Source organism: Schistocerca gregaria, chromosome 1 (genome assembly GCF_023897955.1).
Source record: "Schistocerca gregaria isolate iqSchGreg1 chromosome 1, iqSchGreg1.2, whole genome shotgun sequence".
Lineage (NCBI taxonomy): Eukaryota > Metazoa > Arthropoda > Insecta > Orthoptera > Acrididae > Schistocerca > Schistocerca gregaria.
The window spans coordinates 462,097,720-462,124,856 of NC_064920.1; the positions used below are offsets into that span (position 1 = coordinate 462,097,720).

At 38.6% G+C, this 27,137-nt stretch overlaps 1 protein-coding gene across 1 annotated transcript in view; it reads left to right on the top strand.

Annotated features, from left to right (window-relative positions):
* LOC126353994 (synaptotagmin-14) overlaps nt 1-27,137 on the top strand; it is a 559,379-nt gene that overhangs the window by 521,987 nt on the left and 10,255 nt on the right. The window contains exon 11 of the mRNA XM_050003342.1: nt 7,539-7,707. Coding sequence (XP_049859299.1) covers nt 7,539-7,707 — 169 coding nt within the window. The remainder of the gene's footprint in view (nt 1-7,538; nt 7,708-27,137) is intronic.

Consider the following 27,137-nt stretch of genomic DNA (forward strand, 5'->3'; position numbering starts at 1 on the left):
GAGCCTACATTTAGATATGGGATTGGGTCAATTTTAGAATTTTGCAAATGAGAACTTGTGAGATTAATGCATGTGAAACATCCATTGGGAGTGCTTACTGAAATTATGGTGTTGAAAAAGTGGTTACCGGAAAATTTGCTGTGGGAGCTAGTGCACAGTCCTAGCTACTCAATAGACAAATTTTTGGACTTTATAGAAAAATTAGAAAATTTCAAAGTCGTTTCACTTCCTAGCTGCCTAATAACCGACTGTCTGCTTTTGTGTCTCAATCCAAACTATACCCTTTGGTGACTCCAGTCAAACTGTTCCCTTTGGTGTCTTGACCAGAACTGTCCCTCTGCCTGCCCTCAGCCGTGTTTCCCCAGATGCCGAACATATTTAAATAATCGAAGCTTGACCACTTTCACATTCTAAATGAAGTAACAATAATCTCCATTACATAATAAAAGTTAAATTCTTTTACATAAAACCAATACAGTTTCCTTCTTAGCTTTGAATGCCATGGCCAGTAGCCTTGCACCAAAGTGCCTTCTGATAAATAAATAAAGAACAAAAGTAACTATTATGCACTAAACTTTATAACAAATAGTCTATTACCTAATGACTCAATGAGATGTCATGCTGTCATCATTTGATGTCCTTTGTGTGGAGGAAATTATGATCTGATACTTATCTGAAAATACTGATAATTTAAATTTACTATAGCTTTTAGACAAATAACGTTACAGAGTTGATATTTACAAGATTTGTCATTTTAATCATGTGCTTGTATATGAAATATCAATCGTTAAAATCGACCTAAGCGTTCAGGTCTTTGTTACAAAACTTTTTAATATGACTTTATCAGTAAATCCTAAACTATTATAGATATGAACAACATTCAAGTATTGTTGGGATTACTATGAAAATTTATGAAGGATGGTAGATTAAAATTACTGTGGCTTTGTTCTCTGTATTACTACAGAATTAAATAGTTTTCATAAATGTCTTCCTTTATTGCCAATCTTAGGTCTGCCTTATTTAACATTGTTATGTCTCCCTGGCCCTTCTATTAGGTTTCCCTATGCTGTAGGTTCTCGTCTGTCTCACTCGCACACTACATCGCTTAGGCCTCAATAGACAATAGTTGCTTGTGAGTTTCCCCACCCTGTGGTGAATCTGTGCCCTTTGTGGCACACAGTCCTGAATGACAGGGTTCATTTCACAATTCCTGTAGGCTGACTCTTTTGGCCATATATTTAAATGAGAGTGCAATGCTTGTTAACTCACACACCTCCATTTCATAACATGTTGCTGTGCCACATAAGTTATGAAGTAGCACCCAAATTTATAAGACACAAATTCTTAATACAATAACATAACTATCCTAAGCACCTGATCAATAGTGTAATTATTTGTAGCGGTGTTGATGCAGCATGCTTTATATTTAAATAAAATTATATCTAACATAAATTATGAATTGTGGCATATTAATTAAATGCCAAATAAAATTATATATTTATCAAAATTGACTGTCTACTAAAATGACACTCACCTTTCATAGAAATTTCTTGTCACAACGAAGTCTCCAGCAGTGCTCCACAGATTTGGAACTGAGTACAGTGGCGAATTTCTTTATGGCTCTGCATTCCATCGCCATCATTTTTTGGAAACAGATCTGTTGAGTTTTGAATTGAGTGTAGATACCAGAAATTAAACACTTTCCAAAACCACCCAAGATCTGCACTGAGCATTTCCCCCAGTGGAATCGATACAAACAGATCTGAACTACACAGTAAACAATTGATTTACAGCATTTGCAAGATGCTCATAGATTCTTCACTGATTCTGACACATTATTCTAGTCCCACTGAGACTTGCATCTCATGACAGATGTCCAATCGACTTCATTGGCAAATTAATATTTTCTTTTAATTTAAATAACTCCCTTCAACTCAAAACTAATGACAAATATGAACAAATCTCAGACCTTGTTTAATTCCGTGCAGTGAAGTAGATAAACATACATTTGTCTTCCTAGGTAAGCATTATGAATTTTCATTTTCCAAATTTCTCTGACTTCCATGCACTCAAATTGGCTCTACCATTTATAATTTGGAAATTACAATAAACATAAAACCATCTAAAAACTCAAATCTAACACATACATACACATAAACAAAGCCCTTATGTACCCCCAAAAACCCTATTTATATGCATATAGTACAATGATTTTTGACTTGATACCATTCACCAAATAATTGAGTTCTGCGATCTCCTTGCACCCGAATGTGCATCTAAACTATCTCTTTATAATTGCACAGAACTTGTGCCCAAAAAAATCCTTATGCGACAAAACAAAAAAAGCCACAATAAATCCTGAAATAAAACATTGCAAATTACCCCTCTTATAATCTAGACACAAATACACTTATTTCTTAACCTATTTTCCCCTTCTCTTCCATGTCTAGAGTACACAAATCCTGTTCGATAAATGCCTCAATTTTGTACTTGTCCCAAAATTATTCATCAAATTCTTCTTTCACCCCAATTTCATTTTTTCTCCCTTCTAGACCTGTTGCTATCTTAAACTTCTCTCGAGTCCACAAATGAGGCAATAATGATCATAATGTTCTACTGTACCATCGTCAATCAGTTACAGTAAAAATCACATTTCTCCTTAAGATACCATTCTGCCCAAATATCACTTTTTTATATTAGAATCAAACTCACCGTATTCTCTTTTAACATTATCGATATTAGTAGCTACAACATCATTATCATGAAATAATGCATTGCTTTTCACTTTCATGTCATTACAAACACCTTCATGAACAGCACTTTCAACAGCCGCTGATACATCATACAACTCACTACATAAAACCTCATTTACCTCTGTTGACAAATTACCAATATAAAAACGACTCACAGTTTCACCAGCCTCTGCCATTACATCACATAAATTATAGCTACAGCATTATGCAATTTCAGAATCAACAGTACCATTAAATTCCGCTGCATTTTGATTTAAACCTGAGTATAATACCTTATCCTCTCCTACATGCTCCTGTGCCACATTAATCGCAGATCCCATATCAACTTCAGATCCAAATTCATTCTCAAACAAACATTCGAGATCCACAGATCCATCCAGAATTTCGGGTTCACCTCCATTAGTAGAAAGATATGCACAGGATTTCTTCCTCTGAAGTATCAATACCAGAAGCTTCAACTATCGTAACTTCAGCACATAAAACATCATTACTACCTCCCTTCAAAAATAATTCACCAGTATCTGCAGATACACACACAAATTCATCAACAGCTCATGATGCTAATGCTACACTGCACTTATTAACCTCCTTAACAACTTTCGCCTGAAACTTCATCACCTTCATCACTATAATCATTACTGCTGGTTAGTACCTCTTTAGAATGTTCTATCTCATCTAACTCCACCAAATTCAGCTCCACCTCAGCCTCCTTTTGGCACACAGAATCTTTCATTGTATTAACATTCACACATTCTTTTGTCTTACATTCATAAAACAAATCATTTAGCGCAAAAATAGTCATCATCATCTTTATCATTATCTTTCATTATCTTAGGATTATGCCTTTTATTTACGATATGATTTGGAAATTTACCTGTTTGATTCTCATCTCTTACTAATTTCAGTTCAATATTCTGATGCCTTTCTGCCAATTTATTAACACCCATCACTTTTCCGTTTACTCGCATCCTATTCATTGCCGGTTTATTTTGCCATCTCCGGACCTGAGATGCAGTGAAACTTAGTTTACCGATCTCCCTTTACGCTGGTTCATTTCACCAGGTGCTGGTCCCTCAAATCTATGTTCTTGGTGTCTGTCCCTGTCACGAAGTATCCGTTCCCATTACCCCTTTGAAATTTATCATTGGATGTGTTCCTCTTACAAAATCCCTTATCAAAACTGTTGTTTGTGTTCCATTGAGAACTTCCTGGATGTCTTTCATAGTAGTTACTTGGACAGTAGTTATGATTTCCACTCTCAAAACTATTTGTATTCTTACTTTGTGGTTTAAATTTCTAGTTTATGACACTTGCAGTTCAATCCCTAGACAAGTCTGAGCCAAGACATTTCGACGAAGAGGAACCGCGTGTGAGCCCGAACACCTTTGGGATGTTAGCTCACATCCTGTGAGATGTTCATAGCTACCATGACAGTCTCAGGGCACACTGGCAGTCCCCACTGTATTTTGCCCCTATAGGTAATCCCCTACAGCATGTGGATGAGAGGTTGGACATGTGGAAGACATTTATCACAGCATAACTGTCATTTGTTAGTGTAGATTAGCGAAGCCTAACATGTTATCAGAAAAACTTGTAAGATTTTATCGTTTCATTTCTGTGGTAAAATATAGTATGACTCATTCCAGGTAATAAAACATTATCTCTTATGATGGATATAATGTACACAGGGTTGAATCAAATCATTAATTCTGAATCTCATGCTAATTTGGCTAACACTTTCATGGTCTTCTCTCACCACCTACTGTTGTTGTTATTTTCATCAATTCCCACTTTCATTTCTCTTCTCATTTGAGATCTCAGAAAACACCTCTTTGAATGCCTTTCACACTAATTAGTATCTGGAAATAAAATTTAAATGCTTAACCTAATGTGTACAAAAAATTATCCTCTAAACAACTGCTCGCTCACTAAGCCACAAAAATCAGATAATTTGATGTTTCTGAACATTTGTCTGAAACGACTTCTTTATTGTTGGGATGTTAAACCCTTCCTTTCATTAACATTTTGTCAGATGTTTATCTTAAAAACTTCCTTTTAGGTTCCTTTTGTTGCAGATTCTGTGGTAGAACTGTTCTTATATGAACTTCAATAAATACCACTTTTTTCTTATTTGCTTCTCCAGGTATTTCTGTAATTAGAGTTTTCTTTCCTGTTGTTGTAGTGGGCTTCATTTTGGAAATTACTTTGGAACACCACTTGATGCTAGCCTATTCTGTTCAAGCCTCCTTAGCTCTATCCAACAACTGCAACCTACATCCATTTGAAACTGCGTGCTGTACTCTAGCCTTGGTCTCCCTCTACAATTTTTACCCCCTCCATTATCTAACTGACTATTCCTTTATGCTTCATGATGTGCCTTATCAACTGATGTTTTCATTTAGTCAAATTACATCATAAATTTCTTTTTTCCCAATTTGATTCCATATCTCCTCATTAGTTGCCTGATATCAATCTAATCTCCATCATTTTGCTGTAACCATGGTTTTCATGAGCTTCTGTTCCATTTCTGTTGGAACTGGTTGTCATCAAGGTTCTACTGTCATATAATGCTATACTCCAGGAAAATATATTCTGGAAAGACTTGCTAAAACTTAAATTTATATTTGATGTTAGAAAACTTCTCTTTTTCGGAAACACTTTTCTTGCCACTGTCAGCCTGTATTTTATATACACTCTACATCTACATCTACATCTACATGATTACTCTTCAGTTCACACTTAAATGTCTGGCAGAAAGTTCATCAAACCACAGTCAGGCTATTTCTCTACCGTTCCACTTTCGAATAGAATGCAGGAAAAAGCAATACTTAAATCTTTCCCTGCCAGCACTGATTTCTCTTATTTTGTTGCAATGATCCTTTCTCCCTATGTAGGTGGGTGTCAACAAAATATTTTTTTCACTTTGAGAGAAAGTTGGAGATTGATATTTTGTGACAAGATCTCACTAGAACAAAGAATGCCTCTGTGTCAGTCATTACCACACAGATTCACTTATTATATCAGTGACATCCTCTTTCTTATTTTGTGATAAAAAAAATGAGCTGCCATTCTTTGAACTTTTTTCATGTCCTGGGTCAGTCCTACCTGGTAAGGATCCCATACCTCACAGCAAAACTCTACCAGAGAACAAACAAACATAGTATAGTTAGTCTCTTTAGTGGATTTGTTGCATATTCTATGTTTTGTCAATAAAATGCAGTCTACAATAGCCTTCCCCAAACATTAGCTGTGAGACCATTCCATTTTAAGTTGTTTGTGATTGTTATCTCCATGAATTTAGTTGAACTGATAGCCTTTAAATTTAATCAAGCAATGGAAAATCCAGGATGGAATAATGGAGGGTGTAGTGTTGCTTGTAGGAGCATGCAGAGATGTGGCAGGGACAAGTTAGGGCTGGTAGGTGCAGTTGAATGGTTCAGATTATGATTGTGCTGCTTCACAGACTGTGCCATCTGGTTGTTTCCTGCCAACACCAGATTTTCTGAATTATGGCCACATCCCCATTACCCACCTGGGCGTAACCTTCGCTATTCCTTGTCCTTCATTCACCTATCCCTATCCCTGCTCCCATTCCAGCACTGCGCAGCCCTCAGTTCCACCAACCCACACACTAGACTCTTTTCCCCTCCTATACTTCTCTCTTTTTCTGCCCCCCACTCCCCTTCTCCCCCCTCTCCCTCCCCCCCTTCCCCCCCCCCCCCCCCCACACACACACACACATCTCTGCAGGCTCCCACAAGGAGCACTACACCCTCCACTACCCTTACCTTGCAATCCCTACCATCCCTGCTCCCAGCCTTCTCTTCAACACCACTGCTGATGGATTGCTTCTTCCATCAGGTGCAGTGCCCTCGCTGACCAGAAGAGTGGTAATATGTGTGTGAGCTCTGCTTGCATGAATGTGTGTGTGTTTTCTACTCCATGAGATGGCCTGTTGGCCAAAAGCTTAAATGTATAGCAGTCTTGTTATTGTGCCTTTCTACAACTCAACATCTCATCTGTATGGTGTTTAGTAATCTATACTTTTCATAATAGTGTTGCAGCCTTTAGAGTTATCTGATACCTAAAGATACACTTTAGATAGTACTTGGGATAGGTTACAACCCTGTCTTGTTCCATTCTCAACTATTGCTTCCTTTTCATGTCCTTAAACTCTTAGAACTGCATTTGGTTCAGATAACTCTGCACTCCTTGTTTTTCCTCCTTACTACCTTTAAGATTTCAGAGAGCATATTCCAGCCTTCCATATGCTTTCATCATTAGATAATGAGCATTTAATGACTTTCTTCCCTGCCTGTAGTCAAAGGATTTGTTATTATTATTATTATTATTATTATTACTGCAGCCTGTAAAATTTTCAATATTAACTTCATTGGCTGTCACTGGATCAAAAATAATCAGAGCATTTGTAGTAAAGAAATTGTCACGATGTTCAGAGCTGTCACTTAGCCACTGAACTTCAGTAAAAGGCTTTTAACAGACACTTGCTGACAGGTGGCTGTTATCTAACCCGTTGATGATGTGAAAGTCAAATAATGTCATAGCATCAAACTTCTATCCACGACATACACAGCAAATGAAAATTTCAGGAGTCGAATATCATATTTCATATGATGGCCATGTGTACAGCATGTCATAAACATATTAATTCTGTTGTTGCTTGTAAGTCACATGAGGCACTCTTGAAAGATGCAGATAAAATCTAACTCTTGCTTTGTTACTAGACTTCCTGATGAATAAGATAAATGTTGTTTCATTTTACAGTTTGTTAAATTATCCACGTCACTGTCGAAATATGGCCATGACACGTGCACCTGATACCTTTGTGAAGCTTTGTCTGGTCAGCAGCACTGGTCAGGAGATGGCAAGGAGCAAGACATCTATTCGGCGAGGCCAGCCTAATCCATTGTTTAAAGAGACATTCATGTTCCAGGTTTGTCTTAACATCTAAGTATTGTTAGGAATGTATGCTATGAGTGATTTTTGCTATCTTAGCTGAAACTACTGATGGCAGGTTGTAGAATACAACCTCATAATGGACTACAAATATTTTAAAGAACAACTTTATGATAGCAACTGCAGAACATGACATAAATGGAAAAGTCTGAAATAGTGTTATGTTAGTGAAAAATATGTGTGAAGTAGTGCATATATTGACATTCATCAAAATAATAATACAGAATCACAATTTGATTCGATTTGTAAAAATAGTTTTGGTAATTTCATTGAAAAATTTGATCATACTATGAATGGATGTTACATTATATTGTTACTAACTACTTCATTGCTTGGAAACTAACAAAAATAACAATACCCGAATCTCTGGATATTATTACTTAATTACAAGGAAACATAACTTACTAAAGCACCGTGCTTCTAAGGAAAAAATTGGAATAGCTTTCATAAATATCTGTGGCTATTATTGCAAAAATGCAGGGTGAAAAAAAAACATAAATTATTTTAAGGAATGAAAGTAATAATTTAATGACAAAAACACATCCAAGAAAGATGGGTCAAGAAATGCGTACACTCTGAGGTCTGAACACTTGTTCAAATGAGCACAGTCACTGTGTTGGCACTCAATCCACAGAGTGAACAAAGTGTTTTGATGTTGTTCTGTGCCACAGAAGGTGCCAATTATTCTGAATATTAGGTAGTCTACAGTTAGTAGTGTGATTCAGGTTGTATTGTGCTGTCATGTTTTGTGGGTAGGAGAAACATCAACAAACAGTAATGCTCTCATACAAAAAGAAGAAATTATAATTTTGTGTTTTCTTCCAAAATCTGCAAAGCATAAGAAACAAAAGTTTAGACCTATAAATACTCTTAGAAAATCACTCATAAATTGTAGATCTGCTTCATGTAGCTCAGCATCGTCTCAATGATAATAAAGTTGTCAATATTTCCCTTTGAAGCACCGCTGCGTTAATCATTTTGGAGAACTGACAAAAATGGGAATGGCTGTCTCTTTCTTACCAGAACAGTGCAAACTGTAATCTGTTACTTAAAACTGAATGTTTTAAGTACAAAAAACATTTTGAACATGTAACAGCAGAGATTATATTCATGAATTTACTTGAATGCTTCTTCTGACTGCCTAGTGGTAGCATACCAATATTCATTACAAAACTAGACAACTCTACAGCTCAAATTGCCCTAATATTTTGTTATGTGGTGACCTTAACATAGTTGTTTTAAAAGAGTCCTCAGCTTGTGAAAAACTAATGAATGTGTTAAAATGTTAAAATATGAAAAAACATGGATCACAGACTGACAAGAAAACAGCTACTAGTTCCTATCCTACTGACAGCTTTCTTGTCAAAACCAACATTACACTATATTGTTAATGATATATCCAGACGTGACTGTTTGACACTGAATATAGAGCTGTGCCATAAACAGATAACAATACAGAAACATATCAACATGTATACAAGCGTTCATCAGTGGACAAAAACAACTTTGTGGGAACTTTCACACATTTGCCTCAACTTTCATACATTTGCTCCATAAAGATTACTGGAGGAGAGGTGGGAGTTGATTATAGTGCTTGTGATGTGGACAGTGAGGTAGCTGAATTAATGAGTACTCTGCAGTAGCTTGCTGTTACGATACAGAATTTTCAGTCAGGTTTACATCTATGCAACACTGATTGAAAAAAATTAAGTAAGTAGAATTCTCCTGTTTAAGAATACGAATATCTTGCAAAACTGAAAAGCAATTGCTTTTATACAGCAGAACCATGGACAATAATCTATTTATTCATCTACATAATATTCATGAAACCGAGAAACTGCACAACTGGCAATTTATAATCAACTCTAAGAATAAATGTAAAGCCAGGTAGGAAGTTATCAATGAGATGCTTGAGAAGAAAAACAAGGCACACTCAATAGCATTCATAAAAAAATGAGGTTAATGTTATCTCTGACCCTAAAGAAATATGACTTGATAAACACTGGCAACAAATTTTCTCCTCAAATTGGTGCTCCAGTGCCCTCTTTCTGTTCAGACCTAAAGATATTTCCCAGAAGATTGTTTCTTTATCCATTCACACCACACAAAATCTGTGATCATATAAAACAGAAACCAAACTGACATGCGTGTGGGTTTGATTTTGATGGCACATCTGATAATCTTCTCAAATAAATCTGCTATCATGTGTCTTATAGATATAATTAACTGTTCCATGCTGTAGAACAGATTCCCTAAAATTTTCAATGCACCAAAAGTAGCTCCTCTCTTTAGGAAAGAAGAAAGCAATAATGTTAATGGCACCTCTCTAAATTCTATGGCTATGACTGATACCTCCACAGTGCCGTGGTAAGCACAAGAGCTTTGTGTATCGCAACCTTGTATTGAACACTCACGTGATGCTATGCTTTGGCAGCTATCAGCCCCTGGCCTGCCAACAATACTTATATCCTCACCTTGTTTTTCAATATAGTGACAAAAAATTTACTGAGCATCTCCACGGTGCCCCTTCAGTTGCGTCCATTTACAGATTAGAGCTGACTTACGTGCTTGCCCTCGATGACAGCTGTACTCCGCCAACAGTTCAGCTCTCCCCGCCCACCACTGATGCCACAGATGCCGGCAGTGGTGCCACCCTGACACCAACAGTGTTGCTCTTGACACTGCCCCCATCAACACTGCTGATCCACTGGCTGAAGCCTGGGCCCAGGCACACCCACCTCGCTTCCCTTCACCTTTCTTCCTACTCCCACTTCTCCGCACACAGAGTCAGACATCAAGGACACGGCACATGACACCTCATGGCTGCCACCAATGGAGTCACAGACACCACTCCTCCAGCAGCCCCACAACACCCTTTCTAACTGTAAATATAGTCTCCAACACTCTGGAGTCAACACCGTACCTCACTGCTGCACCAGCATCTCATCGGCATATGGCAGCAACAACAACAGTAGTGCTCACCAGTCCCTGTGCCCTCTGGCCCATGCTGCATCACACATGCCAGCCACACAGTGTCTAGACATCTGTGACCCCCATGCCTGAGTGCCCACCCCCACATCCTGCATTCAGTGAGACTGTCACATCGTAGCATCTCATGCAGTCCAAAAGCCCCTCCATACCCACTGCTCTATCACACAGCACCTTTTTTTCTGAGTTGCAGCTGCAGCCACATCATACCTCACCAGGTGCACTTTTAGCAGTGTGGTCCAGCATGCAATCCTGCATTGAATGTCCTGAACCACTGCCCACCACCACACACAGCAAACTGCCTAGCTCATCTTCCATCACACCCTGCCCATCTAGGTGCTGCATGTGATCTTACACTCCCATACATCACCAGTAGATTTTCACTCTCCTCATAATAATTGATTCAGGAGAAGTAACATGTATGAATAACATTTTTACTTATCTTCATTTTCTCGTTGTTGGCTGCAGTTTGTCATGTCTAGGGATATATTCTTAAGGCTGAAATTTTGAATTTGTAGGTTCCAGGTGACATGATAACTAAGGAAGTAAGCCTGCTGCATATTTTCTGTTTCTATGAGTTTTTTATTTTATTCCATTTTTCTATGTCACATGTCTTTACAATCTCCACTTTAAAACAGAAATTTACACCGCTATTGTCAAATATTAAAAAAAAACACATCCAATCACATCAAAGGCATGCCCACTACTAACTCATTCTGCAGTACTAACAATATTCCAAAGATTTCACAAAATAAAAAAGTTTACAAACTTTCTTGACAAAAGAAGAATCTTCACCAAATAGTATCATTATTTTGTGAATGAATACAGAAATAAATTTAATAAATAGCATTAGAGTAATTTCAAATGTTTCCAAAAGGAAAGTAGTTTTAAGTGAACATACAGAGTTAATACATATTGACTGTAATGAAGTAATTTCTTTTTGTACATTAAAGTCTGAAATGTAATACATCATAAACAAAATCATATGAAATTCATTTAGTTTAAAAGCTGAGATAATATTAATCTGTTTAAAAGACAGATAGTATTTTTAGTATTGGTAACTTCTGTCAAAGAAAGGTAATGTTAGAAGAGGGTGTCCCATTACAATATCCCCCAGACAAAATTAGGAAACAATGTGTTTACAATATATTGTAACACACTATAAGGTTTGCCAAGTGGTGTACAAAATGGTGCCAAAAGATAGATATTTAGGATTTATGTCAGGTGCGATTAAATAGTGTTCACATGTGAAACACTAATAATCAGAGCTAAATGCAATGAAAAAAATGAACTAACAAGGTGATACACACAGATTTACTAAGATACTATTCCTATTTTTTGCAGTACAAATTATGAACATTGTCCCATTTCAAAATTGCAAAAGGATCTACTAATTTAGTCTCACAACATATATGTATCAAATTCTAAAGCACAGATCTGTTACAGAATATAACTATATAGCATTTCATAGATTTTAACTCACTCAATAGGTAAGACAAAACTTTAGAAAACACATCATCTTACATACTTCATTCATGACAAACAAAAAACACAATTCTATAGTCTTATAAACCTACAAACATAGTGCATATTTTCTTCTAGACTAGGTATCATTATGTATCCATGTTCATAGGTCTTGCCCTATGTACTAAATGTTAACAGTATTAGACATTTTACATACTTGCTTTGCTTACCAGTTGCTCTTTTTATCTTTACATGTGCAATGGACATTTCCATAAAATTCTTTCTATACTTGATATTGTCTCTAAATTGTTTAAATATGCCACAAATTGGGCTACATGTATCAATCAAACAGATCCCTTCTCACTGATCATCATATTCTTCATGTAAGGACACCTAAAATCTGAGTCATCATCTCTGTTATTAGCAATTCAGGTAAAACATCACTTTCTATTTTGTCAAAAGCTACATCCACACTGTTTTTGCAGGGTTTTATCAACTTTACTGTTATCATAGCACTACTTTGTTTACTCATGTTGACAAGTAAAGATTGAACACACTGAATGGATTCTATCATTTATTACAGAAGAAACACAAAATACACTCCTGGAAATGGAAAAAAGAACACATTGACACCGGTGTGTCAGACCCACCATACTTGCTCCGGACACTGCGAGAGGGCTGTACAAGCAATGATCACATGCACGGCACAGCGGACACACCAGGAACCGCGGTGTTGGCCGTCGAATGGCGCTAGCTGCGCAGCATTTGTGCACCGCCGCCGTCAGTGTCAGCCAGTTTGGTGTGGCATACGGAGCTCCATCGCAGTCTGTAACACTGGTAGCATGCCGTGACAGCGTGGACGTGAACCGTATGTGCAGTTGACGGACTTTAAGCGAGGGCGTATAGTGGGCATGCGGTAGGCCGGGTGGACGTACCGCCGAATTGCTCAACACGTGGGGCGTGAGGTCTTCACAGTACGTAGATGTTGTCGCCAGTGGTTAGCGGAAGGTGCACGTGCCCGTCGACCTGGGACCGGACCGCAGCGACGCACGGATGCACGCCAAGACCGTAGGATCCTACGCAGTGCCGTAGGGGACCGCACCGCCACTTCCCAGCAAATTAGGAACACTGTTGCTCCTGGGGTATCGGCGAGGACCATTCGCAACCGTCTCCATGAAGCTGGGCTACGGTCCCGCACACCGTTAGGCCGTCTTCCGCTCACGCCCCAACACCGTGCAGCCCGCCTCCAGTGGTGTCGCGACAGGCGTGAATGGAGGGACGAATGGAGACGTGTCGTCTTCAGCGATGAGAGTCGCTTCTGCCTTGGTGCCAATGATGGTCGTATGCGTGTTTGGCGCCGTGCAGGTGAGCGCCACAATCAGGACTGCATACGACCGAGGCACACAGGGCCAACACCCGGCATCATGGTGCGGGGAGCGAACTCCTACACTGGCCGTACACCTCTGGTGATCGTCGAGGGGACACTGAATAGTGCACGGTACATCCAAACCGTCATCGAACCCATCGTTCTACCATTCCTAGACCGGCAAGGGAACTTGCTGTTCCAACAGGACAATGCACGTCCGCATGTATCCCGTGCCACCCAACGTGCTCTAGAAGGTGTAAGTCAACTACCCTGGCCAGCAAGATCTCCGGATCTGTCCCCCATTGAGCATGTTTGGGACTGGATGAACCGTCGTCTCACGCGGTCTGCACGTCCAGCACGAACGCTGGTCCAACTGAGGCGCCAGGTGGAAATGGCATGGCAAGCCGTTCCACAGGACTACATCCAGCATCTCTACGATCGTCTCCATGGGAGATTAGCAGCCTGCATTGCTGCGAAAGGTGGATATACACTGTACTAGTGCCGACATTGTGCATGCTCTGTTGCCTGTGTCTATGTGCCTGTGGTTCTGTCAGTGTGATCATGTGATGTATCTGACCCCAGGAATGTGTCAATAAAGTTTCCCCTTCCTGAGACAATGAATTCACGGTGTTCTTATTTCAATTTCCAGGAGTGTATATTACTGTAAAAATTACATTTCCTAGTTAGATCTTCTTCCACTTCATTCCACTAATTCGGATACAAATTTTGACTAGCCACAACTAACATATTCCAGAATGCACATTTATCTTTGTTATTATCAATCTGGTCCCAAACAAACTTCAAAAAGTTTTCACTTTTATTCACTTGGCTTGCAGATAACTCACCTTTATTGTTTGTATCATCACTCTGCTTGACGTTAAGGAAAAACTGCTTTGACTGGACTGGTATTCCAAACTCTCACTTACATCAACACATACATTACTTACCTTACCTGTATTCACAAATAACTGTGAAACTTCATTACTCTTAAACTCCACAAACCACTGATACTCAACATCATCATCATCTTCATCATCATCATTATCATCGTAATATTCTTCCAAAAGTACTTCGTCAACATCATTAACAACTCAGGTCTCATCTTCATCATAGTCACACACTTCATCTACATCATTTGCAATAACCTATCAGTCTCAGACTTAACAACCTCACTTATTTCACAGCTCTCATTCATATCTATATTAAAAATTCCACCTAATTCAGATCCAATAAAGTTCTACGGATCGGAGTGTGGAATGTCCGATCCCTTAATCAGGCAGGTAGGTAAGAAAATTTAAAAAGGGAAATGGATAGCTTAAAGTTAGATATAGCGGGAATTAGTGAAGTTCGGTGGGAGGAGGAACAAGACTTCTGGTCAGGTGAATACAGGATTATAAACACAAAATCAAATAGAGGTAATGCAGGAGTAGGTTTAATAATGAATAAGAAAATAGGAATGTGGGTAAGCTACTACAAACAGCATAGTGAACGCATTATTGTGGCCAAGGTAGATATTAAGCCCACACCTACTACAGTAGTACAAGTTTATATGCCAACTAGCTCTGCAGATTACGAAGAAATTGAAGAAATGTATGATAAAATGAAAGAAATTATTCAGATAGTGAAGGGTGACGAAAATTTAATAGTCATGGGTGACTGGAATTCGGTAGTAGGAAAAGGGAGAGAAGGAAACGTAGTAGGTGAATATGGACTGGGGCAAAGAAATGAAAGAGGAAGCCGTCTGGTAGAATTTTGCACAGAGAACAACTTAATCATAGCTTAACACTTGGTTCAAGAATCATAAAAGAAGGCTGTATACATGGAAAAATCCTGGAGATACTGACAGGCTTCAGATAGATTATATAATGGTAAGACAGAGATTTAGGGCCCAGGTTTTAAATTGTAAGACATTTCCAGGGGCAGATGTGGACTCTGACCACAATCTATTGGTTATGACCTGTAGATTAAAACTAAAGAAACTACAAAAAGGTGGGAATTTAAGGAGATGGGACCTGGATAAACTAAAAGAACCAGAGGTTGTACATAGTTTCAGGGACAGCATAAGGGAGCAATTGACAGGAATGGGGGAAACAAATACAGTACAAGAAGAATGGGTAGCTTTGAGGGATGAAGTAGTGAAGGCAGCAGAGGATCAAGTAGGTAAAAAGACGAGGGCTAGTAGAAATCCTTGGGTAACAGAAGAAATATTGAATTTAATTGATGAAAGGAGAAAATATAAAAATGCAGTAAATGAAGCAGACAAAAAGGAATACAGACGTCTCAAAAATGAGAACGACAGGAAGTGCAAAATGGCTAAGCAGGGATGGCTAGAGGACAAATGTAAGGATGTAGAGGCTTATCTTACTAGAGGTGAGATAGATACTGCCTACAGGAAAATTAAAGAGACCTTTGGAGATAAGAGAACCACTTGTATAAACATCAAGAGCTCAGATGGAAACCCAGTTCTAAGCAAAGAAGGGAAAGCAGAAAGGTGGAAGGATTATTTAGAGGGTCTATACAAGGGCGATGTACTTGAGGACAATATTATGGAAATGGAAGAGGATGTAGATGAAGATGAAATGAGAGATACGATACTGCGTGAAGAGTTTGACAGAGCACTGAAAGACCTGAGTTGAAACAAGGACCCCGGAGTAGACAACATTCCATTGGAACTACTGATGGCCTTGGGAGAGCTAGGCCTGACAAAACTGTACCATCTGGTGTGCAAGATATATGAGACAGGTGAAATACCCTCAGACTTCAAGAAGAATATAATAATTCCAATCCCAAAGAAAGCAGGTGTTGACAGATGTGAAAATTACCGAACTATCAGTTTAATAAGTCACAGCTGCTAAATACTAACACGAATTCTTTACAGACAAATGAAAAAACTAGTAGAAGCCGACCTCAGGGAAGATCAGTTTGAATTCTGTAGAAATGTTGCAACACCTGAGTCAATACTGACCCTACGACTTATCTTAGAAGCTAGATTAAGGAAGGGCAAACCTATGTTTCTAGCATTTGTAGACTTAGAGAAATCTTTTGACAATGTTGACTGGAATACTCTCTCTATTCAAATTCTGAAGGTGGCTGTGGTAAAATACACGGATCGAAAGGCTATTTACAATTTGTACAGAAACCAGATGGCAGTTATAAGAGTCGAGGGTCATGAAAGGAAAGCAGTGGTTGGGAAGGGAGTGAGACAGAGTTGTAGTTTCTCCCTGATGTTATTCAATCTGTATATTGAGCAAGCAGTGAAGGAAACAAAGGAAAAATTCGGAGTAGGTATTAAAATCCATGGAGAAGAAATAAAAACTTTGAGGTTTGCCGATGACATCGTAATTCTGTCAGAGACAGCAAAGGACTTGGAAGAGCAGTTGAATGGAATGGATAGTGTCTTGAAAGGAGGATATAAGATGAACATCAACATAAGCAAAGCGAGGATAATTGAATGTAGTCGAATTAAGTCGGGTGATGCTGAGGGAATTAGATTAGGAAATGAGACACTTAAAGTAGTAAAGGAGTTTTGCTATTTGTGGAGCAAAATAACTGATGATGGTCAAAGTAGAGAGGATATAGAATGTAGACTGGCAATGGGAAGGAAAGTGTTTCTGAAAAAGAGAAATTTGTTAACATCAAGTATAGATTTATGTATCAGGAAGTCGTTTCTGAAAGTATTTGTATGGAGTGCAGCCATGTATGGAAGTTAAACATTGACGATAACTAGTTTGGACAAGAAGAGAGTAGAAGCTTTCGAAATGTGGTGCTACAGAAGATTGCTAGAGATTAGATGGGTAGATCATGTAACTAATGAGGAAGTATTGAATAGGATTGGGGAGAAGAGAAGTTTGTGGCACAACTTGACCAGAAGAAGGGATTGGTTGGTAGGATATATTCTGAGGCATCAAGGGATCACCAATTTAGTATTGGAGGGCAAAAATCGTAGAGGGAGACCAAGAGATGACTACACTAAGCAGATTCAGAAGGATGTAGGTTGCAGTAGGTACTGGGAGATGAAGAAGCTTGCACAGGATAGAATTGCATGGAGAGATGCATCAAACCAGTCTCAGGACTGAAGGCCACAACAACAACAACAACAACAAAGTCAACACCTGATTTACGTACATTAATATCACTGTTTTCTGACCAAGAGAAGAAATGATTAGCACACACTACATCAAAATTTTCATTACTCTCACATTCTGGTTTGTGATTAGCACCTACAACACTATTATTAAACATAGTTTCCCTAAACTTTTGATAAAAACATAAATGAGAAATCTGATATTTCTTCTGTTCAACTTTAGATACCTATGCCTCATTATTAAGACTATTATTATTGTCTAATTGCAAGTGTAAATTGGTGGTCCTGTGCTTGTTGCATTGCCTCGCCCCAAAACTGTGGACCTTCACTGAAGCAGACTGCTGTTTCCCATGTAGTTACCTCTATGATTGTTTCTTCTATTAAATCACCCATGGTTATCCCCATTATTCCTATTTTGCTGATGTACAAAATTTCTGTCCTTATTACCATTTTGCCCTGATAGAAGTCTCTGTTATCTCTGTTTCTGTAGTTATTACCATTGTGATCTCTGTCATTTCAGTTATTATGGTACGTGCTTCTTTCTAGTGCCCTATCCAGGCTGTCAACATATAGTAAAAAATTTTCAAGGCCATCATCAGGTCTGTGTACTAAATCCCACTGCAACCTTTCTGGTAATTCCTTTTTTGGTGCATCAATCAATGCCAAATGGTTTGTCAAGGTGTGTTAGTTTCTTAAGTTGATTCTTACAAAACTCTTTCACAGTACCATCCCTATTCCCATTCAGAAATTCACTTTTAATTCTCCCCTGGTCAGCTTCTAACCAAAACTTATTTAAGAAACTTTTTTCAAAACTCTGATATGTTTCCCATTGACTTAAATTGAAATTTACCCAAGACAGAGCTTCAGCTCCAAACAAGTTTAATGTTTTGATCATCACTCATACCTGACACAAAATTATGTATGCAGTGGTGCAGAAAGTCCATTGGGTGTAAATTGTCTGATGGAAACCTTTTGATTAGAATGTTGCACCACACAATACCTTTGTTTGAATACAGATTTTTATGAATATAATTTTCCTGAGCTGTTGAAATTTTTTGTGTAGAACATTTGCATTAGTTTGCATATTGTTTTCAGCATTTAAATTTTTTTATCTAAACCACTTAAGTTCTGTTCCATTTTTTCCACTACAGCCTTCTGATCAACTTCAACATTATTAACATTCTTTGATTGTCTCACCGATTCACTTACTAGCTCATTTTCCAAAATGATAAATTTATTTTCCAAGACATCAACTTTTTCATTCACACCTTTTAATCTATCTGACTACCCACTTTTAGCTCCGAAACCTGATTACTAAGCTGCTCTATTTAGTATTGTACCCTGTCCACTTTACTATTGTTTTAAGTTTTTGGGTCATTTAATTTTCCTTGTAATGAAGTAACTTTGCTATCATTGTCCATCCATATTTCAGTTAACTGTTCATTAACTGCACTAAATTTGCTACTTCCTCTAGTTTTGCCAAAATTAACTGCAAAATATTAGTTTTTACTGTTTCTTTGCTGACTACGCTTTCACTCAGTTCAAACATGTCCTCACTGGGTCTCACAGCTTTCACTTCCATATCGCTACTATCCTCACCTCTATTCATTTTTCTATCAATCACAAGAGTCCACACAAAAAATAATTAATTTCGCAAATGGTTTGTAGTTATCTTTCCTTTGAGACATCCCTCATCATAGTTGTAAAGTCCTCTTAATTGATCCAGTCCATCATGTAGGCAGTATCTTGTCACTGTTGATACGACTTTGTTGGGCAGCTGTCAGTCTTCTTTCTTTGAGCGACTGGAATTTCATATAAACTGCAATTGACACAAATCACTGTTCTTTCTTCTTCTGCAAAAGACAAAACATCATCCCGGATGATGTCCACAGTTGTAATCTTACCCTCCCACACATCACCAGTAGATTTTCACTCTCTTCATAATAATTGATTTGTTTCATGAGCTTCAAGAGGAGTAACATGTACAAATAACTATTTGCTTCTTTTCATTTTCTCGTTGTTGGCTGCAGTTCGGCACATCTAGGGGTAGATTCTTGAAGCTAAATTTTTGACTTTGACATGATAACTGATTAAGTAAGCCTGCTGTGCAATTTCTGTTTCTAAGACATTTTTATTTTATCTCATTTTTCTATGTCACACTGTCTTCACAATCTTCACTTTAAAACAGAAAGTTACATTGTTATTGTCCAACGTAAAAAACACATCCAGTCACATCGAAGGCATGCCCACTACTAACTCACTCTGCACTACTAACAATATTCCAAAGATTTTACAAAATAAAAAAGTTTACAAACTTCCTTGACAAAGGAAGAATCTTCACCAAACTATATCATTATTTTGTAAATGAATCCAGAAATAAATTTAATAATTAGCATTAGATTGTGCAAATAATAATAGGAGTTTTAAGTGTGCCAGATGTTTCATAATTTCAAACATTTCCATAAGAAAAGTAATTTTAACTGTACATACAGAGTTAATACATATTGATTGTAATAAAGTGATTTTTTTGGTACATTTTACCCTGAAATATAATACATCATATACAATATCATATGAAATTCATTTAGTTAAACAGCTGAGATAATATTAACCTGTTTAAAAGGTAGAAAGTATTTTTGGTATCAATAAATTCTGTTAAGGAAAAGTAATGTTAGAGAAGGGTGCCCATTACATGCATGAGCTGCCCACCACTGTCACAAGCTACCATCACCACTTCACCACCCCGGCAGGGATAATTTGTTTTCCTCCAATGCACGCTGAACCGGCTTGCCCTGCTGTCAACACAGCAGGAGGGAGGCGCTGTGGACCTCACCTGTCCGTCACCTGCCCACTGCTATCATACAGTGCCACTGTCACTGCACCACCTTGGCTACCAGCAGCAGCCAGCTAATTTCCCCCCATCAAAAATTTGGCACCATGCCCAACTGCCAATATGGTGGTTATCACATACCATGGATGCCATCTGTCACCTGCCCCCACAACTTGACTGATACCTCCACACTCTGCCACTGTCAATGATCTCATTGCTAAGGCATCCACACCCCAGCATTAGATGGCCTTAAGATGCAATCAGTTACCCTAAAATTTTCCTCTTGTAGGGGAAGGTGGGCACAGGGGCACTGTATGATGCATTTCTAAATTATAAAATTTTGTGAGTCTCACTTTCTGCCCTAGAAGAAAAGTCTCCCTCACAGTGGTACCTAGATGCTCTCCAAAGCATCCACACCATAGTGGACACCTACCAACAGGAACGTCTTACACCCCCCTCCCCTCCCCCCTCCCATCTTTACCTTTCATAAAAGATCAGACTCATCATTCGATAGATGTATCTATAGTTAGTCCACGGCTATACAAAGGACACAGGAGTGTAAGGCACATGGAAAGTCTTGTATACAAAAAGCTAGTCCAAAGTTCAAAAGGGAAATAGAGAAGGATTCACAGTGAAAGTAAAACCATTACTTCAGAGGAACTGCTTCTACAGAGTAGAAGAATTTATGGCTGCCAGTCTAAAATTCTCAACTTGAATATTGTCTTCATATCGCAACTTTGCAGCTGATAAGTTCATTCTAGATAGGTTACTGTTATTTTTCTTATTATGAAACTAAAATAACCAAATTAAATATTTTAAATAAAGTCAGTTTTTAGCTGATTTATTCCATTCTGAAGATGTAACTACTATTTTCCTTATCTTGAGTTTATTATAATATCATTGAAACTTGCCTCATATCCAATGTTTCCTCACATTATGAGTTATCTCTATGTATAAAAGGAAATGCCCTGACTGACTAACTGATTGATTTATCATCACCCAGCCCAAACCACTAAGTATAGAAACTTGAAATTTGGAGAAGATGTGGATCTTATACTGTAGGTGCTGTTTAAGAAGAGAATTTCTTGGTATTTGGTTTCTTGATCAGAAGTAAAGAAATATATGTTTCAGCATGCATGTTAAATAGTGGGCGAAACCTCTTTTCAAAAATACACTCCTGTAAATTGAAATAAGAACACTGTGAATTCATTGTCCCAGGAAGGGGAAACTTTATTGACACATTCCTGGGGTCAGATACATCACATGATCACACTGAAAGAACCACAGGCACATAGACACAGGCAACAGAGCATGCACAATGTCGGCACTAGTACAGTGTATATCCACCTTTCGCAGCAATGCAGGCTGCTATTCTCCCATGGAGACGATCGTAGAGATGCTGGATGTAGTCCTGTGGAACGGCTTGCCATGCCATTTCCACCTGGCGCCTCAGTTGGACCAGCGTTCGTGCTGGGCGTGCAGACCGCGTGAGACGACGCTTCATCCAGTCCCAAACATGCTCAATGGGGGGCAGATCCTGAGATCTTGCTGGCCAGGGTAGTTGACTTACACCTTCTAGAGCACGTTGGGTGGCACGGGATACATGCGGACGTGCATTGTCCTGTTGGAACAGCAACTTCCCTTGCCGGTCTAGGAATGGTAGAACGATGGGTTCGATGACGGTTTGGATGTTCCGTGCACTATTCAGTGTCCCCTCGACGATCACCAGAGGTGTACGGCCAGTGTAGGAGATCGCTCCCCACACCATGATGCCAGGTGTTGGCCCTGTGTGCCTCGGTCATATGCAGTCCTGATTGTGACGCTCACCTGCACGGCGCCAAACACGCATACGACCATCATTGGCACCAAGGCAGAAGCGACTCTCATCGCTGAAGATGACACGTCTCCATTCGTCCCTCCATTCACGCCTGTCGCGACACCACTGGAGGCGGGCTGCACGATGTTGGGGCGTGAGCGGAAGACGGCCTAACGGTGTGCGGGACCATAGCCCAGCTTCATGGAGACGGTTGCGAATGGTCCTCGCCGATACCCCAGGAGCAGCAGTGTCCCTAATTTGCTGGGAAGTGGCGGTGCGGTCCCCTACGGCACTGCGTAGGATCCTATGGTCTTGGCGTGCATCCGTGCGTCGCTGCGGTCCGGTCCCAGGTCGACGGGCACGTGCACCTTCCGCCGACCACTGGCGACAACATCGATGTATTGTGGAGACCTCACGCCCCACGTGTTGAGCAATTCGGCGGTACGTCCACCCAGCCTCCCGCATGCCCACTATATGCCCTCGCTCAAAGTCCGTCAACTGCACATACGGTTCACGTCCATGCTGTCACGGCATGCTACCAGTGTTAAAGACTGCGATGGAGCTCCGTATGCCATGGCAAACTGGCTGACACTGACAGCGGCGGTGCACAAATGCTGTGCAGCTAGCGCCATTTGACGGCCAACACCGCGGTTCCTGGTGTGTCCGCTGTGCCGTGCGTGTGATCATTGCTTGTACAGCCCTCTCGGAGTGTCCGGAGCAAGTATGGTGGGTCTGACACACCGGTGTCAATGTGTTCTTTTTTCCATTTCCAGGAGTGTATAACATTATTAAAGAACTACTGAAGTATTATTAAAGCTACAACTACGAACATTGGTATTTGACTTCTTGGTTACATCTTGGTTGAGCTCTAAGGCAGTGAAATAGGGGATGAGATTTTTTTATGAAAATATTTCATCATGAAAGAATTTTTAAAGTTAAATCAATGAAAATTTTAATTTGGCTTCTCAGTCAGAAATAAAAAATACATGTTTCACTATTTTTGGAAATTTAGACACTATGGGGGCGAAATGGAAGATGAAAATTTTTATGGAAATATTTCATTGTGCAAGCATTTTCAAAAACTAAATCGATGAAAATTTGTATTTGGCTTCTGTGTTAGAAAGAATGTACACATCTCACTGTTTTTGGAAATTCAACCCATAAGTGGGTGAAATGTTTTGTAAAAATATTTTGTTCTGAAAGCATTTTGAAAGCTAAATCTTTGAAAATCGGTGTTTTGCTTCTCAGCTAGAGATGAAAGATATGTGCTCCACTATTTTTGGAAATTCAGCCCCTAGGGGGTGAAATAAGGTCAGACTGATTCGCTGACTCATATTTGCTCAACCCAAACTGCTAAGGATAGAAACTTGAAGTTTGGAGGTGGTGTAGATCATATAATTATGTGTTCCAGCATTTTCAAAAACTGAGCCACTAAAGGGGTAAAATAGAGAATGAAATATTTTGAAAATAAATAATTGCTAAAGAACTACTGAAGGATTTTTAAAGCTACATCTATGACAGTTGGTATTTGACTCCTTGGTTGGAAACAAAAAGAAAAAAAAAAAAATACGTGTTTGAGTGTTTCTGGAAATTCAACCCCCAAGGGAGTGCAGTAGCAGATGAAAAGTTTTAAGAATATATTTTCTTACATTAAAAAATTTTACAGCTAAATTGATGAAAATTGATATTTCACTTCTTGGTTAGGTATAAAGAAATATTTGTCAGGGGATGAAAAAAGTTGCTATGGAAATATCTCCAGAAGAATGCGAAAGGCGTGATTAACAAAAACTCTGGACTCCAACTTCCAAATTGCTTTTTGGTCTGAAATACATTCAGTAAATACCATGATTATATGGCTTTAATTAGAGTGTAAAGCTTACATGGTGTCACAGTTGGCTAACAATATAAAAATTTGATTAAATAAAAAAATATATATATCTCTGCGGGCCATACAGAGTACGCAAGTGAAGTAGCAAACACTAAGCTGGTTTATAATATTTATACAAATTGTGATTGTGATTTTTCCCATATCCATGTGGAACAATACACTGCAAGATTTCTGGGATTAATATAAATTGAATCAAATGTTAGTGTGCGTTATTGTGTAGTAAATTACTCACAACTGTGGAAATGTATTGTGGCATCTTCCCTATTTACATAAAATATGTGTTTCCCATTACACTGTGCTGTTTGTATGTATGCACTGTTAAGTACATTTTCTTTTCTCTTTTCAACCAGTTGTTAGCAATGGAAGCCTACTGCTACACAAGTGATAAGAAGGATATCATAACTTGCAATAATTTAGCAGTAAATGGTGTGAATGTCTGAGGTGGCATATCAGGAATATTGCAATGGTTGGTGAAGTCCCATACTTTTGCATTCTCATTACACAGATGTCAATTCCCTATACTTCTGGTTATGTGGGCACTTTAAGGAATTGGTCACACCACTCCAGTCAATGTTATGAAGGCACTGCAAGACCATGTTGTGTTTTCATATCATACCAGTATGTACAACACCAGTTTGGTCAGCTTCAAAAATGTATGATCTGTTATGCTGGAGGGTATAGGGATGCATTATCATGGATGAGTAACATACTGAGCACCTCATATGAGAAAAGTGTCATGAATGGACATAATGTTGAAATCCTTCTATGCACAAGTATTTGGATCTCAGGAAATACGCACTTTTGGATCCATATTTATTAGACTTTCTACTAATTTATAAGGCATCTTTCACCTCTCAAAATTTTGTCACATTTTAAAGGCCTTATTTACCATGAGCAATATAATCAATCATAAAATATATTTTAAAAATTGATAGATAAAAAATCTACTCACCAAGCAGCGGAAGAGTAACGCACATACACAAAAGGATTTAAATTTTTACAAGCTTTCAGAGCCAGTGGCTCCTTCTTCTGGCAGAAGAGTTGAAGGGGAAGGAAGAGGGATGAAGGAAAAGGACTGGATAGGTTAAGGGAACAGGGTACAGTTCAAAAAAGTTGCCCAGGACCCCAGTTCATAGGAGACTTACTATACTGAATGAGAACAAAAGACTGATTGTTCTTCACCTCTCTTCTCCCCTGACCTGGGTTTCTGGGTGCCTTTTATGAACTGCACTCCTTTCCCTAAACCTCTCCAGTTCTTTTTGGTTCACCCCTCTTCCTTCCCCTTCAACTCTTCTGCCAGAAGAAGTAGCTCCTGGCTCGAAAAGCTTGTAAAAATTTTAATTCTTTTGTGTGTGTGTGTTACCCTGTCAAAACTTGGTGAGCAGATTTTTTGATCTATCCATTCTTATTATATTATCAATAACTCATTATTTTCAGTGTTATAAAATATATTTTTGTATTTCAGAATCAAAAAATTGCAATACACAAAGAAGTCCAAAACAAAAATGAACCCATCTAATGATGAAAGAGAGAACCACTATGTTCCAATAGGGCATTGTTAGATAGTAGTAAACGCCAAGAACAGATTAATGACATTTTATGGGTAGGGGTGGCTACCAAGAAGAGAAAAACGTCTCAGGGGTCCTTCCCTTGAAAGTTAGGGGAAAAAAACTTCAAAAACTAGTGTTTTAAGCCGTTTTAGTACTTACAATATCAAACAATTGCAAAAATATGTTTTTATTTTAGACAAAAAAAAATTAAATTTATTGAATTGTGTAGCATTCACAACCTTTTTCCAAGTAACGTCTTTTGTATAATTGTTAACACACAGCAACAACCTCATAAGCCTGTTGTTAACAGAGATAATAAGTAAATTAAAAACAAAGAAACTGAAATTAGAATATAATACTGTTAAAACCGTAGTTCATAATTTCTTGTCAGTTATATTTTCCCCAGTTTAGTTCATAATAATATAAATACTTACATTTTGAAAACAATAATTCTTCAGTCTTGAAAAGATACTCAATTTTTTTTAATTTTCAATACAATTCAACAACGATACTCGTTTTCAAACAAATCTAGTTGGAATGAAAATGCAATATCCATATTCATTAGGTTATCAAAACAATGTATTTGAGACTAATACCTCCAAAGAAGTACAATGTAAACAGTGAGAATGACATTACATTGTTACAGTAGCTCAAAGCTTACTTGCAGTTACATAAAGCCATAGTTTTGAATTTAATATTGTCTTTCTTTGGTGCACTGAGTGGTTAAAACCTGGCAAAGAAGATCTTTTTACAAAAAGCAATCATGTTTATAGCTTTCATTTTAGTTCTGTACACATACAGTATATACAAACATCAAAAAAGTTTTGCATCATCCCTGTTCCCAGAGCTTCTGAAGATAGATGTTGACTGTGAATATTGTATCACAGACACAGTCCCTTTGATGGTTCAGCGATGTCACTAAACCCACCCAAAGATGTAAACAACCAGGCATGAGCAGCACGTATTAGTTGGAGGGGGTCCGACAGCTGATCAGTTTCAGTCATTCCACCAGGAAGGAGGTACATGGCTCATGTCGTCTGTAGTTCAACCCTGCCTAGATGCTCAATACTGTGGTAAAATCATGACCACATTGTCACTTTGTGTCAGGAAGGGCTCTCAACAAGGGAAGTGCCCAGGCATCTCGAAGTGAACCAAAGAGATGTTGTTCGGACATGGAGGACATACAGAGAGACAGGAACTGTCAATGACGTGCCTTGCTCAGGCCGCCCAAGGGCTACTACTGAAGTGGATGACCACTATGTACAGATTGTGGTTTGTAGGAACCCTGATAGCAACGCCACCATGTTGAATAATGCTTTTCGAAAAGCCACAGGATGTCATGTTATGACTCAAACTGTGCATAATAGGCTGCATGATGCACAACTTCAATCCCGACATCCATGGTGAGGTCCATCTTTGCA